This window comes from Peromyscus californicus, unplaced genomic scaffold (assembly GCF_007827085.1).
Source record: "Peromyscus californicus insignis strain IS unplaced genomic scaffold, ASM782708v3 Scaffold_4__1_contigs__length_199733344, whole genome shotgun sequence".
Lineage (NCBI taxonomy): Eukaryota > Metazoa > Chordata > Mammalia > Rodentia > Cricetidae > Peromyscus > Peromyscus californicus.
In genome coordinates this window covers 197,281,355-197,298,916 of record NW_026294562.1, presented here as the reverse complement: position 1 = coordinate 197,298,916, position 17,562 = coordinate 197,281,355, and the positions used below count along the sequence as shown (strand labels likewise).

Here is a 17,562-nt window from a genome sequence, read left to right as displayed (position 1 = left end):
TAATTTTCCTTTTAACCAGCAGGAATTCTGTTCAATTATAGCTAACAACTGAATTTGCAAACCCTCCTAGCCTAATATATAGACATAAGAGCAAAGAAGTTACCACAACAAGGATAAAACTTACAGTAGTAAAGGTCTAACAATTTCATACAATTTTAGTTGTTTTTAAATATGTGAAAATGGAAAATATTTTACTTAATATATTCTATGTATTTTTTAGGAACTGATGATGAATTCTGGAGAAATGTAAAATAATAAAGTTGCACGTTGTAACCTATTCATGACTTTAGATGAAGAATACATACCAATTCATGGAATAGCAGTGAATTGAAAGAAGCATTCAGACAAATGATGTGTAAATATCTAGATTTAAAGAGAAAGTGGGAGTATTCATCAAGATTTAAAACAGTTGGAAGTGTGACATATGTCCTCAGAGGAAAAATAAGGAAGGGGTCCTCCATATTATTAGACCTAGTTACTTGTTCTGAGTGTCTGACATTTGACATTGGGTAGTATAATTCTTACTAAGTCTACATTATAACTTAGCATGCAATATATTATGCAATGACTGATGAAGTATTATAGTCACAAGAGCTTACATTCACATTTTGAAAATCCTGTATTCTTCAGTATAATCACTCAAACCCAAATGGAGAATGATAAATTACTAAGGGCCTTGAGGTCTTAAAAAAACAGATTGATGCCCTTGTACAAATCTGGTATATTGAAAGTTGAATATAAAATAAAATTATAATCTACATATTTTACCACAGAGATTGGAAGACAAGATAAAAATTTATTAGAATCCACTTTCAAAATTTAAAACAACATGCGATTAACACAACTGGATAAGAGAATATGCATGAAGCTCTTAAAAATTTAAATCAATTACATAAATATTAATAGTCTATATTAGAGAAGAATATGGTAGGGTGCTGTGACTGATCATCTTTAATCCCAGAAGAGCAGAGGCAGATGTAGACAAATCTCTATGAGTTCAAATAACATGATATTCACAGAAAGTTTCAGATGAGCCCAGATGTACACTGAGGTCCTGCTCACACGAAAATGCAACCTGGATTTTAAGCATGGATAACTCCATTGGCTCCAGCATAAAGGAGCTATAATACAATTGGTTAAACACATAATAGCCCAATGAATCAAACCTATACTTTAATGGTGTAGCACACATTTGCAATAGATACCAACTGGACTTCATCTTTGAAATTCATCACTTATCATAAGAACTATGTTTAATTTTGAACTAGGTTTTGAGAGGGTTATTCCTTCTAGAATGCGACCTATTCTTGATATGATGAACTGAGTTCTTATCTGGCCTTACTAAGATAATATAACACTTAGGGGCAAAAATGAAGCCAAGGAGGGCTGCACTAGAAGCCAAGATAGAGAAGACTTCCATAGCCACCATGACCTTCCCCTTGGTACTGTGGTAGACAGGGAGGAATGTGACCCAGACACAGAAGAATACCAGCATGCTAAATGATAGGAACTTGGCTTCATTGAATGTTTCTGGCAGATTCCGGGACAAGAAAGCCATAATGTAACTTCCAAGTGCCAAGGAGCAGAGGTATCCCAGTATACCATGGAAGGCAAAATCTGAGCCCTTGTTACACACAAGGATGATATGTCCATGTTCAGCATGAGCATCTTGGTCAAGGAAGGGAGGAGAGGTTCCTAGCCAGATTCCACAGAGGACAAGGTGGACCAGAGTACATATGGGGATTATAAGGTTTGGAGCCTTTGATATTATTAACCACCTCACCACTCTCCTTGGAAAAGTGACCTTGAAGGCAATAATCACAGTGATAGCTTTAGCCAACACAGTGGCAAGAGCCACAGTGAAAGCACCTCCAAATGTGATCTGCTGCAGGATACAGGTTGTGGTGTTGGGACGATAAATGAAGAGTAAGGAACATAGGAAACACACAATGAGTGTGATGAGCAACATGTAACTGAGGGTCCTATTATTAGCTTTGACAATTGGAGTATCTCTGTGCTTCACAAAGAGTCCAAGAACCACAGTTGTGAGGACAAAGAAGCAGAGAGCTATGGTTGTGAGAGACATCCCCAAGGGGTCCTTATGGTCGAGAAAACTCACAGCTTTCTGGAGGCAGTGTTTCTTCCCTGTGTTTGCATAATGACTTTCTGGACACTTCATGCACTTTTCCATATCTGGTAAAAAAGAAGGTGATATTTTGTCCAAGTTGATGTTATCCCTGTAATTCTAATCCATTTCTCTGTACCTGTTAACAGGATTGTTATCTACATCACTTTCCTTCTTCTCAGGGACAAAGAAGTATGAGCTCTGTCGTGAATACTTTCATTTTATAATACACATCTTCCTTATTAGATATTTCAGTTATTATTTATATGCACATATAACCTGTATGGCTCCAACTCACCCCCCCTTTCCTTGTGTTCCATTCCTCACTTTCTCCATCTTTTACTTCCCAAATTATTGTGCTCTCTATCTCTTCTTTTTACATTTTAATACACATTGAGTCTATTCTGTGATGGTTGTGTTTACAGGTTATAGGGGAGTCTACTGGAATGTGGGTAGCATTTCAGAATCCGCAACCTTAAAGAAAAGAGATGTCCCTTTCTTGTAAGTAGTTATCAATTACCAGTAGCTTCTCATACAACCCATTTTCTTTATAGTGACATAAATTAAATACACCTTTTCTCTCTTATATACTTTCATTGCCTCTGTGCTCTTGGTGTATCTCTTTGCAAGTCTTTAGAATACTGAGTTACAATGCATAAACCTGCTTTCTTTCTGATTCCACATCATAAGTTATATTCACATTTATGAATCTGAATAGTGCAAAAGAGAGAAAATGGCCTCTGAAATAATTTTGATAAAATTTTGTTTTTAAGCATAGGTTCTCAAATTTCTTATCATTATCAAATACGTTGTGTTTTCTAATTTTGACTCTCTTCTGTGGATGCTTAAGTAAATAGACATTACTATATTGTTACAGGATTGAATAATGCACTAGTGAACAGTTGTAATGCTGGTTGGGGAAAGGTCAGAACTATTTTAGAGTATGAAATAAAACAGTCATATATTATTCTGCTCTTGAAAATTTGCAAAATTCATCTTGTATTTGAGGTATATTAACAATGATTTATGATGCCAGATTTCTACTGTCCTTTTTTCCTGTGTTTGTAAAAGAAACTCATGACCAGACTTTTAATTTTATTTGTTTGATAAATTTTATTAACATTTTATTGAATAATCTTCAGTAGAATCAAATTTATTTCTATATATCTTGTAAATATTTCTTCTTTTAGCTATTGTGACACATTGATATATCAGTCAGGTTCTACTTTCAAGGTATTGCCTCAGACTCTGTTATTTCCTTCTCTTTTATGTGGAGGTATTTATTTTCTTTTGTTTTTCTACATTACAATGGATGACTAACATACATAACTCCATTCCTTGCTAAAGGCACATGGTACCTGTAATAAAACTACTGTATATAGAATAACTATATGTATTTCAATATACTATAACATTTTTTGATACATTGAATCAGTAATCCATTCTCAAATATCTGACATAATTGAGTTACATAATTTTTGGAAGTATACTTATTAATTAGAAACTATGAAGGACTTTTCATGGATAAGTGAAGCATTCCTATATAGGTATATATATATATATATATATATATATATATATATACACACACACACACATACATATACATATACATATATACATACATACATATATATATATGAATGTGTACATTTTGTGCTTAGATATTCACTAAAGTATTTTTTAATAACAGCTTGAGGGTATAGTCTATTATATCTCAAGGTGAGACATCCATGTGAGAAGTCACAAAAAGATTCTAAATTCAGAGGTCATGAAATACTGCAAGGGAATAGAAAGTTACAGACATAGCAGGGCTGCTGAATATATAAATTTTAGGTATGATATCATGCCTCAAAAGCTCAGGGAAGATCAAATATCATTGAGCATGTAAGGTTGGCATAAGGTACTATCCTTAACTAAGAAGTTATTTGACCTCATAGATGCTATAGAAGGAAAACCCACAAATGTTTAAGAATGTGACCATTGCTAATATTCCACTGGTGGGCTAGAGTAAAGAGTATTTTGGTAGCATAAATTGAATTGAGTGAGTTTTTCTTAATTATTTAAAATTGAGAGAGAAGAAGTTAGATAGGTAGATAAGTTGCAGATTTGGGAGGATATGAATATGATTCAAATACACAGTATAAAATTCTCAAAGAAAAAGAATTGTGTAGCTAGAGTTTTCCTGCTTGGCCCACAGTCAGGACAAATCTCTATCACCTGCCAGTCCCACAGCCACTCAGACCCGACCAAGTAAACACAGAGACTTATATTGGTTACAAACAGTATGGCCATGGCAGGCTTCTTGCTAACTGTTCTTACAGCTTAAATTAATCCATTTCTATAAATCTATACCTTGCCACGTGGCTCGTGGCTTACTGGCATCTTCACATGCTGTTTGTCATCATGGTGGCTGGCAGTGTCTCTCTGACTCAGCCTTCCACTTCCCAGCTTTATTCTCCTCCTTGTCCCACCTACACTTCCTGCCTAGCCAATGGCCAATCAGTGTTTTATTTATTGACTAATCAGCAACACATTTGCCATACAGAACATCCCACAGCAGAATTGTTTAAAAATTTCAAAATTGGAATCACCCCAGTAACAAATTTAATATTAGGTATGAAAATACTAGCTTGTGCTGGGCGGTGGTGGCTCACGCCTTTAATCCCAGCACTTGGGAGGCAGAGCCAGGTGGATCTTTGTGAGTTTGAGGCCAGCCTGGTCTACAAAGTGAGATCGAGGAAAGGCACAAAGCTATACAGAGAAACCCTGTCTTAAAAAACCAAAACAAAAAAGAAAAAAAAGAAAGAAAGCACTAGCTTTTAAAGAATTTTATTCCCAATGAAACATGCTATGAATACATTCATGATCTATTCTTCTAAATGCAGATTCTATATTCCATTGCAACTTTTAGGTCTTGGTACAGCTCTCTATAACAGACTGTAGAAATTGCCTTCAGGATATTGTTTCATATACCACTTCTCAAAATTGAAGAAAAAATGGACATAATCCTATACATTAAGGAAATTTGAAAGTTTGGTTATGCTTTACAGTCAAAAATATATATTGGGGTTATCAAACCCAAATTTCTAACCTTCTGTTATGTATGAAAAAGTTTGCTGGGAAGAATCATTAGAATAACCTATCCTACAGTTAGGTGAGTTATAACCATTATTGAAATGCAATTACAAAAACATCGAATTGTGGTACTTTTTTATTATGTGTTACATTATGTGTGAGAAAAAGCATATTGATTAGCACAGAAGAAAGAAGCTTTCTGAAGCAAACAATGTCTGCAATTGATCATAAATTTAAGTCAATTATACATTTTAATGCCTATTCTGTACTATTTCAAGACATGGTGATGCACATTTCATATCCTAAATAAGAGAAGGAAGAAATTTGTATGACTTCTCTCCAGATATTTTTCAGTTTTTAAGATAATGCATAATTCTGTAGAAATGTGGAACCATTTCGGTAAGATTTATTCTTACCTGTCTCATTGGAAATCTCATTGTCTGCACATGGAGTGCAATCATAGCAACAAACAGCCTTGCCCTCTAGGGAAATTTTCCTGAATCCAGGCCCACAGCTCTCACTGCACATAGACTTGGGAATCTGGAAAAAAATAGGAGCAAAGTTAACAAATTCTCATGGTTTATTGAAAAACTCAATAATAATGTTTTTATATCACACAATTAATTTGCAAGTTTTATTCCTATAAATTTCAAAAGGATCTTGAGCATCTGTGATCTACATAATATTTGTCTAAGGATTATCACACTTTTAGACTAGAGAATAATGGGGTAGGAAAAATTATGATGCTGGTAGGTCATAGAAGCCATGACCTAGAAGGTTAAATGGACTTTCCAGATAGATCCTGTCTCTATACTTACTGTCTAATGTGTTGAGAAAGTTTTATTTTCATTATAATTGTGAATGTTGATTGTCAACTTGACAAGACTTATAATCATGATATAAACAAATTGTTGGGCATTTCAGTGAGTATTCTTAAAGAGAAGTTTAAAAGGCTCACTTTAAGAGTGAGGATCATCATTCCATAGGTTGTTGTCTGAGAATGAATGACAATGTGAAAAAGGTGATCTGTGGTATTTACTTTTTTATATTGACTGAGCATATGATGTCATCAGGGACTTCAAGTCCCTAGAGCAATACATTTGCGAAGATAAAGGCTGCGTTCTCATACTGTCAGCCAAAAGAAACATTTTCTTAAATTATATTGGGTATGTATGTATTTGCAGTAACAGAACAGGACAGAAACATACACCCATACTGACTATAATATTTTCCCATTTAAGAAGTGGATAAAAGAAAAATGATAGCTATTAATGGTCTGTAATTCTTAAGCATGGAATCAAAATGAAGTTTTCAAATTTCAGATACAGTGAAGGAATTCTAATAGAGACATTGTGTATTGCTTTGAAATAAAAGTGGCAATCAAAAAACAGATATGTGACTATGTATTTTCTCAATGGTGGTGCTATCTTGAGAGTTACTGATACTTTAAGAGTTGGGGACTTAATTGGACTGTTGGGCATTTTGATGTCTAATTTCTTGAGTTCTTTTATATATTCTGGATATCAGTCCTCTGTCAGATGTGGGGTTGGTGAAGAGCTTTTCCCATTCTGTAGGCTGTCGCTTTGCCTTGTTGACCATATCCTTTGCTCTACAAAAGCTTCTCAGTTTCAAGAGGTCCCATTGATTGATTGTTTCTCTCAGAGTCTGTGCTACTGGTGTTATATTTAGGAAGTGATCTCCCGTGCCAATGCATTCAAGACTACTTCCTACTTTTTCTTCTAGAAAGTTCAGAGTAGCTGGATTTATGTTGAGAAATGGGCTATAGAACTAAACAGAGAATTCTCAACAGAGGAAACTCAAATATCTGAAAGACATTTAAGGAATTGCCCAACATCCCAAATCATCAGGGAAATGCAAATCAAAACATCTCTGAGATACCACCTTACACCTGTCAGAATGGCTAAGATCAAAACCACTGAAGACACCTTATGCTGGATAGGATGTGGAGCTAGGGGAACTCTCCTCCACTGCTGGTGGGAATGCAAGCTTGTACAACCACTTTGGAAATCAATATGGCGCTTTCTTAGAAAATTGGGAATCCATCTCCCCCAAGATCCAGCTATACCACTCTTGGATATATACCCAAGGAATGCTCAATCATACCACAAGAGTACTTGTTCAGCAATGTTCATATCAGCATTGTTTGTAATAGCCAGAACATGGAAACAACCTAGATGCCCTTCAACTGAAGAATGTATAAACAAAATGTGGTACATATACACAATGGAATACTACTCAGCAGAGAAAAACAATGACATCATGAGGTTTGCAGACAAATGGATGGATTTAGAAAAAATAATCCTGAGTGAGGTAACCCAGACTCAGAGAGACAAGCATGGTATGTACTCACTCATAGGAGGATACTAGATGTGGAACAAGGATGACTGGACTGCTACTCACACCACCAGGAAGGCTACCCGGAAAACAGGACCCCAAGAAAGACACAGGGATCACCCAATGACAGAGAAATGGAAGAGATCTACATGAACAGCCTGGACATGAGTGGGGGTAATGAAGGGCAAGGGTCAAGGGAAAGAGAGCTTGGGGGAGCGGGAGATCCCAGCTGGATCAACAACAGAGAGGGAGAACAAGGAATAGGAGACCATGGTAAATGAAGACCACATGAGAATAAGAAGAAGCAAAGTGCTAGAGAGGCCCACAGAAATCCACAGAGATACCCCCACAATAGACTGCTGGCAATGGTCGAGAGACAGCCCGAACTGACCTACTCTGGTGATGGGATGGCCAAACACCCTAATTGTCGTGCTAGAAACCCCATCCAACTACTGAGGGATCTCGGTGCAGAGATCCATGGCTAGGCCCCAGGTGGATCTCTGGGAGTCCAATTAGCGAGAATGAGGAGGGTTCATATGAGCAAGAATTGTTGAGACCAAGGTTGAATAAAGCACAGGGACAAATAGCCAAAGGAATGGAAACACATGAACTATGAACTGAGGTGTTCCCAACTGGATCAGGCCCTCTGAATGGGTGAGACAGTTGATTGGCTTGATCTGTTTGGGAGGCATCCAGGCAGTGGGACCGGGTCCTGTGCTCATTGCATGAGTTGGCTGTTTGAAACCTGGGGCCTATGCAGGGTCACTTGGCTCAGCCTGGGAGGAGGGGACTGGACCTGCCTGGACTGAGTCTACTAGGTTGACCTCAGTCCGCAGGGGAGGCTTTACCCTGGTGGAGGTGGGAATGGGCGGTGGCCTGGGGGGAGGGGGAGGGTGGCAGGAGGGGGGAGAACAAGGGAATCCGTGGCTGATATGTAGAACTGAATTGTATTGCAAAATAAAAATAAAAATAAAAATAAAAAAAGAGTTTGGGACTTATTGGCAGAATTATTTCAATGGTTGGAGTTCTGATGATTTATGAACCTGACCCAAATCCAGTATTCACTCTCTGCATCCAATGTGTGAACTGAGACATATTGTTTCAGTGTTCTGCCCATCTCTTCATGGATACCTCACATTGGCATGCCTCCTGACCATAAAGGACTCCCATACCTCTAGAAATGTGAGTCAAACTCTTTTTTCCAAAAGTCACTTTTGGTGATAGTGTTTGATCATAGCAAGAAAACAGGACTTATTCAGTTTTATGTGGTGAATGTAAAGAATTTCTATATCAGAGTGTCCTTGGAGATATTATGAGGATTGCATGTACTACTTCTCACATGTACTTAATTTGTGTCAACTTGATAAAAACTAACCCATGCATCACTGAATATTAACAGACATTAAAAGATTAGAACTTACATTTTTAAGAATCAGGGAATGATAAAACACTCTCTTCTATTAGCTATGTTTTATCCTTCTCTACTTGGAATTTTATGTTAATGGGATTTAATTTCAAAACCAGAAGTTGCTATAATGGAGGATGTATTTGTGTTATTATGATAAGTTCAATTCATTGAGATAATACATAACCCACCTCTGAATACCTTTTTGGCCATTGTATCATCTGCTCAGACACAGACAACTGTTGACCCTGGGGAACATTGGGTGAAAATGTTCCAACTTTCACTTTTTGCCAAAGACCTTTTGGAAAATTCCAAAAGTTGAGAATATCATACTTATTATCATGTAACTCCTGTTTCAATTCAAAAGCCATGCTGGCTCCTACATGGATATTCCTCAAGAAAGGATGAAGCTGAAAGTGATGCAAAAACACATTTTAAAGTGGATGTGAGAGGTTGACCAGAAATAAATTATTGAGTGACTATAACTGCTCATAATCTCTGGTGTAGGCTATCAAACTAGGTATTAGATCTTTCAACATTTTACATGTAATATATGTATATAAAAATACCCACACAGATATATATGTATATATGCATATCTATGTAGTATGTATATATACATTTTTATATGTAAAATGTTGAAATATGTAATCCTTTTTTGGTGCCTCTGAAAAGTCTCAAAATTTCACATTGTTGATGCTCTAATACAATGGAAAGGATATTACCTGCCAGGGGGAGAACACCATTCTTTCCCCATTTCCAAATGGTTGCATTTGTACTTGCTGAAGACTCATCTCATGGAGACTGTGGGCCACAGTATAAACAGCCTTGTATATATTGTAGCTGTCTTCATTCATTGTCATGTCAAAAATGTGTCTAGGCAGGAATTCCAAGGAAGCATTGGGTTGGCAGTTCTCCAAAAGATGACAATCCAGCTCTGAAAATGAGCACTTGAAGAACAAAATCCACAATTTAGGAAGGTAATTGTCTTCTGGGTATTTATAAGGATTAACTGTTTGGATAAAATTTTTAAATTCAGCCACCTGCTCATGGTGTTGTGAAAAAATGAGACTTCCATGGAATGAATCTAGCAAGAAAAAATCAGCGATATTAGTAAGGTCCCATTCAGAGGTCATGACCCAAACTTTCATTGTCAAAATCTGTTGCCCTAGATTTTGCATTAAACCTTGTAGTGAATCATTGTCACCATAAATGATGATGATATTGGCCGATGATTCCTGGACCATGTCAAGACTTTTCCAGTATTTGTGTGAAAATGAATTCCAGGTACTTTGGATCATTTCAACAAAAGCTATGCAGACTCGATTATTCTCCATCTTTTCTCTGATATCTGATAAAAACTGAGTCCCTCTGTGGTCATCTGGGATAAGCAAACCAACCCAGGTCCAGCCAAAATGAACAATCAGAGAGACCATTGCAAGAGACAGAGCCGAGCTTTGGGGGGCCATCTGGTACAGAGAAGTAAACTGACCTCGGTCACTGAAGATAGGATCAAAAGGACCAACAGTAAGCTGAAGAGAAAACAATTGGAAACAAGAGAAAGAACAATGGCATTATGCACAATCCTTGTTCTGTAGAAAGAGATGGAAATGGTCAGCACAATGATGGATTCACCTTGATTTTAAAGGCAAATTTATCTGACAGAATTTTTCAGAAAATTACTAGCCTGTCCTCCATCTTTATTAATCCTCCTTGTCTACCCCATCCTCCCCTTTCTTTCCTTTCCAAGTGACTGAAATAGAGGTCCATCTCCAATTGTCTGGACACTTGTCATTAGCTAACTAATGCAAATGTTCCATATTTTCCTTTGCATGCCCTGATATTTCATCAAAGGAGACCTGGCTCTTTCTCTCGTACAACTCCTCACCTGTGGAAATTTGTAGAGCTGAAGCAGTGTCCCAATATGAGCCGATTTTGCCCATGATGGTCCTCTTAGTGCAGCAGCTGACTTTCTCTTCTTTATACAGTTATAATTACAGTAGGGACTACTCAGGCCTATGAGCCAAATAAGGGGATTCATAAGAATGTTTTTCTCACTGAATGGGACATTATAAAAATCAAATCCCAGAGATATGTTGGGTAAAAGATGAGGGTTCCTGTTGACTTCCTCAATGGCAAATAACAGGGACAGAACCAACTCATATATTTTAAAATTATATCTGCAGAAATTGAATAAAAATACACCTGAGTAAATTACAGACCACACAGAGCTGTAGATTCTCTGCAATTGTTTTCTAGTGCAAATATTAGTATTTATATAAAATGCACATTAAAAATTTGCCACTAAATGCCTAGAATTCAACTCACTATGTTACCTTGTTAGGATGATATAAGATCATGTAGATACAACCCTTATAATTGGCAGTCCCATGACTACTCACTGTATTTTCTATTGTATTTGATACACAAAAAATTTTACCCATAAATGTAAAAAAGTCCCTTATAAAACACCATATCTCCTGCTGCATTGTTTTTGTTGTGTTATTTATCTTTATAAATATTTGTGATACTTTGACTATATTATCTTTGTGTGAGTTTATCTTACTTTGTATCTTTTATGTGTGTGCCACTGTGTGTGAAATGTTTGAAATTCAAATGTAATGAGGGCAAGACAGAGGATAACCTCCACAAGTAGATGTCGCTTTACTTTTCCTTTTAACAGTGGCTCTACTCATCCATTTGCATATGCCTGAATTTCTTTATTGCATACTTCCTTGTCTTCTCATGTATAAGTCTCCTCTCTTGCTCATCATCCCTAGATTGCAAATGTTCACTCAAGAAATTTTTGTAGACCTGAACTCAAGCAATCTCACTTGCACCTGAAACATTTTTACCTTCTGAGATATGCCTTAATTGTCAGTGCCTGAAATTTAGAAATATAGGTTTCATTAGAATATCATAAAATATTACTTAAAAACTTCATTGCCAGGCAATGGAAACCTGTTTTTGAACTGTTGTTTTTAGGGGAGTCCACTAGACTTCCTTCCAAAATATAGGCAGTTGCCCATGCAACTTTGTGCCTTTTAGAAAAAGAAGGAAAGATCTTATTACTGAAGATATCACACACTTCAAACAGTGAAAAGATCAGTCTGTATTTACCAAGAAGCTTCCCTATTGAGGACTGGCTCCCAATGTTACAGATGCAGTCATACAACTATTGAGTGCTGCTGGTAGTATAAGTCCATGGAGTATACAGCAGTGACAACTAGTGTTCAGAAGTCCAACCTATCAGAACTAAGGGTTCTGTTAGAGCAAACCATCATGCAAGGCATTATGGAATTACCGCCTTTTGAATGAACTGGCTGTCTCTTGTTGTAAACTTCTTGTGCAATAACAGCTATGGTTCTCCCAATTTACCATGCATCTCCATGTTAGTGTACATGTAATCTCACAATTGCATCTCAATCTTGGGCACAACTTTCCCTATACATTTGGAGTAATTGGACAACTGTCCCCACCTGCGTTTATTTTTCATTAACATATATCTGGCCAGGGCCATTCTCCAGACAAAAGTATTTCAACAAAAATACCTTTTCCCAAGGACAAAACTGCACATAGATAAACATTAGCTCATCTCACTCACAGATAGAGAAAAGAACCACTAACAATTAAATCCTCAATCCCTTACCTTCACCCTGGGTTATTTACTTAAGACCCTAATTTAAGAGATTTACTGCTCACATTCCTGGGAAGATGTTTTAGCCATTTGCTAGATACTGAGTTAAGGCAGTTACTTCCCACTGACCCAAGGAGATTGCCTCCAGGCCAGGCAGGCAATAGGTGCCAAGCTTCTTTCTTGTGCAAATTCAGTTTTTATTCCTTCTCAGCCAGGTTTTATTCCTAGATTTTCTCCTCAGCAATTACTCTGAGTGGAAGTGCTTTTACTAACCAAATGCTACGCTACTACATGCTCTGACATAGGTTGCTTAGCCACCTAGCATATGTCTCCCTCCCTATCAGAAAGCAGCTGCAGCTGGATGAGTGGGAAAAGTGGCGTCAAAGACAGTATACTTTCTTGTGACTTATTGACCCCTAACATTCTACCTAGCCATTTCTAGATTATAGTTTGAGCAGATAAATTCCCTAATGATCATAGCCTTTAGGATCATTGACCCTGCTGGAGAATTCCCCTTTAGTCACTTCCCTTTTGGGTTGTAATTGGAAGCTGACAATTAATTGCTTTATGTGTGGGTCCTTATCACCTCTCTCTGAGACCCTGAAAACTTTAAGCCTCACATTGCTTTACCAAATAATTACTGTGTGGATATATATACTAGCTCTCTGAGAGCACTGGGAGGTTTGATGGAGAAGAACAAAGATGAGGACGGAGATGGAAAGAACTAGGTAGAATGATGAGAGAACAGCAGAAGGGACTGAGAGCCGGAGGGACTGAGAGGAGCTAAGTAAGAGAGCAAAAAAGAAATTGTAGAGATAGAATTGCCACAGAAGAATAAAGTGAGTGGACTAAAGAACTCAATTTGCTTAGATTCATTGAATATCCCTCGGATTAGAATCCTCAGCTGGTTGGTAAACTCTTCTGAGGACCCTGGGAGCAAACAATTTAGGCTGGACCTAATATTGTTTGTGTTATACAACCTCACAATGAAGAAAAGCTACCAGTAGTCCTATCCATCTGTAAGGAGAATGAATGACAACACTAGTAAGCAGAGTCAGATATTCTGATAGGTGTTATCCTGACACTTGTAGCCTTGGAAAACTCACAGTTATCAAATTGGACTTAAGGCATGATGGAATAGGAAGGAAGCTATGCCTGTATGTTGGACATTTAGACAACTACCTGTAGCAGGAGAAATGGACTCTAGAGAAGAATCTACTACTGTCAGTTTTCATAACTAGTATAATCTCTAACTGTAATCTAAATTAACCTTATATCCACAAATAAGTATAGCTCTCCCCCTGTATAAAGATGCTTCTTTATATGATAGACACAGATCATTACAGGATGCCATAACTTGTAATAATAAACTGTTTAGTCAACTGCAGGGTGTCTACTTCCAATTAATGTATTTAAAATATAATTCTTAAATGTAAAGACCAGGAAAATTTATAGAAGATGGGTCAAAAAACTGTTATGAGACAGAGACCAGGACAAATGTTGCAAGATATCAAAGTCCATAGTTCTGGCAATGTCTCTAAATGTACTAACTTACTTTTGTCTTGCATAGTTCTGCTTCTGCCTAACTTGTCTTATTAACTGAAATATATCAACCCAGAAGATGATTTTTGTGCTTAATAGCTCATCCTGATAAACATCTCAGTGCTCAACTGAGATCCTGAGCACCTAGTATAGTTTAAGCCAGCCAATAAATACTTTCTCTTGCCTTAAACTCATGTCTAAGCAGTGTTCTATGGTTAGTACCCATAACATTTCTGGAGGTTCCCCCAAGATATCAGAGCAGGAGACCTTGAGACATAAAGTGTCTCAGAGCTCTTCAGAGCAAAGAAGAGAGCAGGGGTCAAGGAACTCATAGGGGGTTTACAGACAGAAGTCCATGTGCCCAGGATGTCCTTCGATCAATTTCTGCCTAAGGAATCTGAGGAATCTGACATCTTCACCCCAAAATGAAACAAATTAGAAAGTCTCTTTTTCTGTCACCTCTGAAGGTAAGTCTGATTAATGTGTCTTCTGTGTGGACACATAGGAAAGCAGTCAGAGATGACTGCTGGCCCAGTGTCCAGGAACCATGTGAATGACACTGCATTCCCTCTATTTGTTCAGGTGTGTGAATGTGTGGTGGCCGACCCAGGTGGTAGTCATTGTGTTTGTGTGCATGTAAGTGTGTATGTGTGTGTGTGTGTGTGTACATGTATGCAAGTGTGTCTGTGTATCCTTTATGTGTTTCTGAAGTTTTGTTTACCTGTATTTATCTGTGGCTTTCTCTGGTATCATATACTCCCCTAACCTGACTTAAGACCTCTGCCTCCTTAAGGGGACCCAAATCCTTTTGCTCTGCTAGGTACCCCAGAGAAACAAACAAGCAAACAAACAGTTCCACCTCTCCCACACTAGGAGCAGGAACACATTCTCTTTCTTGTTTTGTTGCTTGACTCCTACTCAGAGTCCACACTTGTTCCTGTGTGGAGATGCTGAGGATTCAATCCTCTGATCCAAGGCCTTCTTGTATCAGAATACAAAAAGGGAAGGTCAAATAGTTCCCCCAGGAGAGCATTCCCTACAGTTTCAGCTTGCTCTACACATCCCTGCAGAAGTGGGAATGTCCCCTGGGCTGAGCCTGAAGGAAGAGAGAAATTCCTACTCATTTTTCTTTCATGATATAAGTCTTCTTATTAATCAGTGATTCAAATAATTTGAAAATTTGAAACCCACAGTTATCTCTTTAAAACATAAAATAAAAGCAAATCCCTACCCCAAGGTTCTTGGCAGGGTTATTTCTACCAGACAACACAGCTTGGTCAGAACAGATATTCCTTTCTGTCCAACACTGACCAAAGGACTTTATGTAACTTTTAGTAGGTACTTTTTCAATGGTTAAAGACTGCTCCTAAAAGATTCCCTTTGTCATCTAGCTGGAAACAAATATTACAAAATGTTAATGAAATTCAAAAATCTAAGGTATAATTAGGTCCCAGCTGGTAGAGATAGCTCAAAGTGTGATTAACAACAAGGAACTGAGTGGGATAAGTCCTTTTGCATAAAATGAAAGTCAACATCACTTTTTCTCATGGTGAGATACAGACTTATAGGTAACCAGCAGAATTTTGGTGTCATACCATCTATCAGAAGAAACCAATACCATAGGACTCGCCCAGCACAAAGTTCCTATAATTGATCAATTAATCTGTTCAAATACCTCTCTCTCCAGATTGAACAATATCCAAGGACCATAGAAGTAAAAGAGAAAGTTGAATTCCAGATTCCTTTGTGAATGAAACAGGTAGTCCGCTAGTTATCCTGGAATATACCTCTCCTGCATGTAAAGAAATCAGGTACTTCTCATTCTCATGAGTCTGATTCCTTCAGAGAAAACTTTGTACACTCTTGTGGTCCAAAATAATGTATTATTCTGCCTCACATTGAAAGAGTTGAGTCATCCTGCCCTGGACCTCCAATCTGGACAAGAGGTGAGTGCCTGGGCTCATACACAGAGAGGCCTGACCCTAGGTCCCATCCCTAGGCACCAGCCGTTCCGGGAAAGACCTGCCCAACTTGGCCCCAGGTTCTGGCCGTTGGGAAGGATCCCTTCCACCCCCACCGGGAAGGTTCACCTTCTTCAAGACCCCCAGCAGACCCTGCAATCTCCACGCCCTGCCCCCATGCCCATCTGCCCGAGACCCCAGCTACTTCCTGAGACTTAGAGACCAGCCCCCAGCTCCCATCCCACTCCAGAACTCCCATCTGGACAAGAGAGCTTCCATTTGGACCAGAGAGAGGCTTTTTGAATCTGTCAGCTCTGTCTGGACCAAGAACGCTGATAAGACCAAGAACGAATCCATAAGGAGATGGCCAGATGTCAAGGCAGAAGTACATATAACAAAATGAAGAACAATACAGCATCACCAGAACCCAGCCCTCCTCCAACAGCTAGACCTGAACATCACAAAATGGAAAAAGCAGAAGAAAGCAACCTTATGAATAACATCATGAAGAGGCTAGAGCCTTACATAGAAGAAATCAAAAATGAAATTGAGTAAAAGACAAACAAAAAATGGGAAGAATGCTATAAAAAACTAGAGGAAAGGACAAATAAAGCAGAAGAAAACAATAAATCTCTGGAAGAAAATCATGAAAAAGCAACGAAACAGTTGAAGGAAACAGTCCAGGACCTGAAAAGGGAAATAGAAAAAATGGAGAAGACACAAACAGAGTGAATGCTGGAAATAGAAGATCTGAGTAAACTAACAGGAACTTCAGATGCAAGTATAACCAACAGAATGCAAGAGATGGAAGAGAGGATCTCTGGCGTTGAAGATACGGTAGAAGAAATAGATTCATCAGTCAAAGAAAACACTAAATCCAGCAAAGTCGTGACCCAAAATGTCCAAGAAATTTGGGACACGATGAAAAGGCCAAACCTATGAATAACAGGGATAGAGGAAGGGGAAGAATACCAACTCAAAGGCACAGAAAATATATTCAACAAGATCATAGAAGAAAACTTTCCCAACTTAAGAAGGAAATACTTATGAAGATACAAGAAGTCTATAGAACACCAAACAGACTAGACCCCCCAAAAAAGCCCCTCACAACATAATAATTAAACAACTAAACGTACAGAATAAAGAAAGAATATTAAGAGCAGCAAAGGAAAAAGGCCAAGTGACGTATAAAGGCAAACCCATCAGAATTACACCCGATTTCTCAATGGAGACTTTGAAAGCCAGAAGGACCTGGACAGATGTAATGCAGACACTAAGAGACCATGGATGGCAGCCTAGACTAATATACTCAGCAAAACTTTCAATCATCATAGACGGAGAGAACAAGAAATTCCAAGACAAAGCCAGATTTAAACAATACTTATCCACAAACCCAGCCCTACAGAAAGTACTAGAAGAAAAATTCCAACCTAAGGAAGTCAGATTCACCCACAAAACG

At 37.9% G+C, this 17,562-nt stretch overlaps 1 protein-coding gene across 1 annotated transcript in view; it reads right to left on the bottom strand.

Annotated features, from left to right (window-relative positions):
* Positions 1 to 1,264: 1,264 nt before the first annotated feature.
* Positions 1,265 to 17,562, bottom strand: part of LOC128124334 (vomeronasal type-2 receptor 116-like) — a 55,928-nt gene continuing 39,630 nt past the window's right edge. The window contains exons 4-8 of the mRNA XM_052760476.1: positions 10,852 to 11,143; positions 9,689 to 10,495; positions 9,155 to 9,373; positions 5,620 to 5,743; positions 1,265 to 2,193 (exon numbers count right to left, since the gene is read on the bottom strand). Coding sequence (XP_052616436.1) covers positions 1,265 to 2,193; positions 5,620 to 5,743; positions 9,155 to 9,373; positions 9,689 to 10,495; positions 10,852 to 11,143 — 2,371 coding nt within the window. The remainder of the gene's footprint in view (positions 2,194 to 5,619; positions 5,744 to 9,154; positions 9,374 to 9,688; positions 10,496 to 10,851; positions 11,144 to 17,562) is intronic.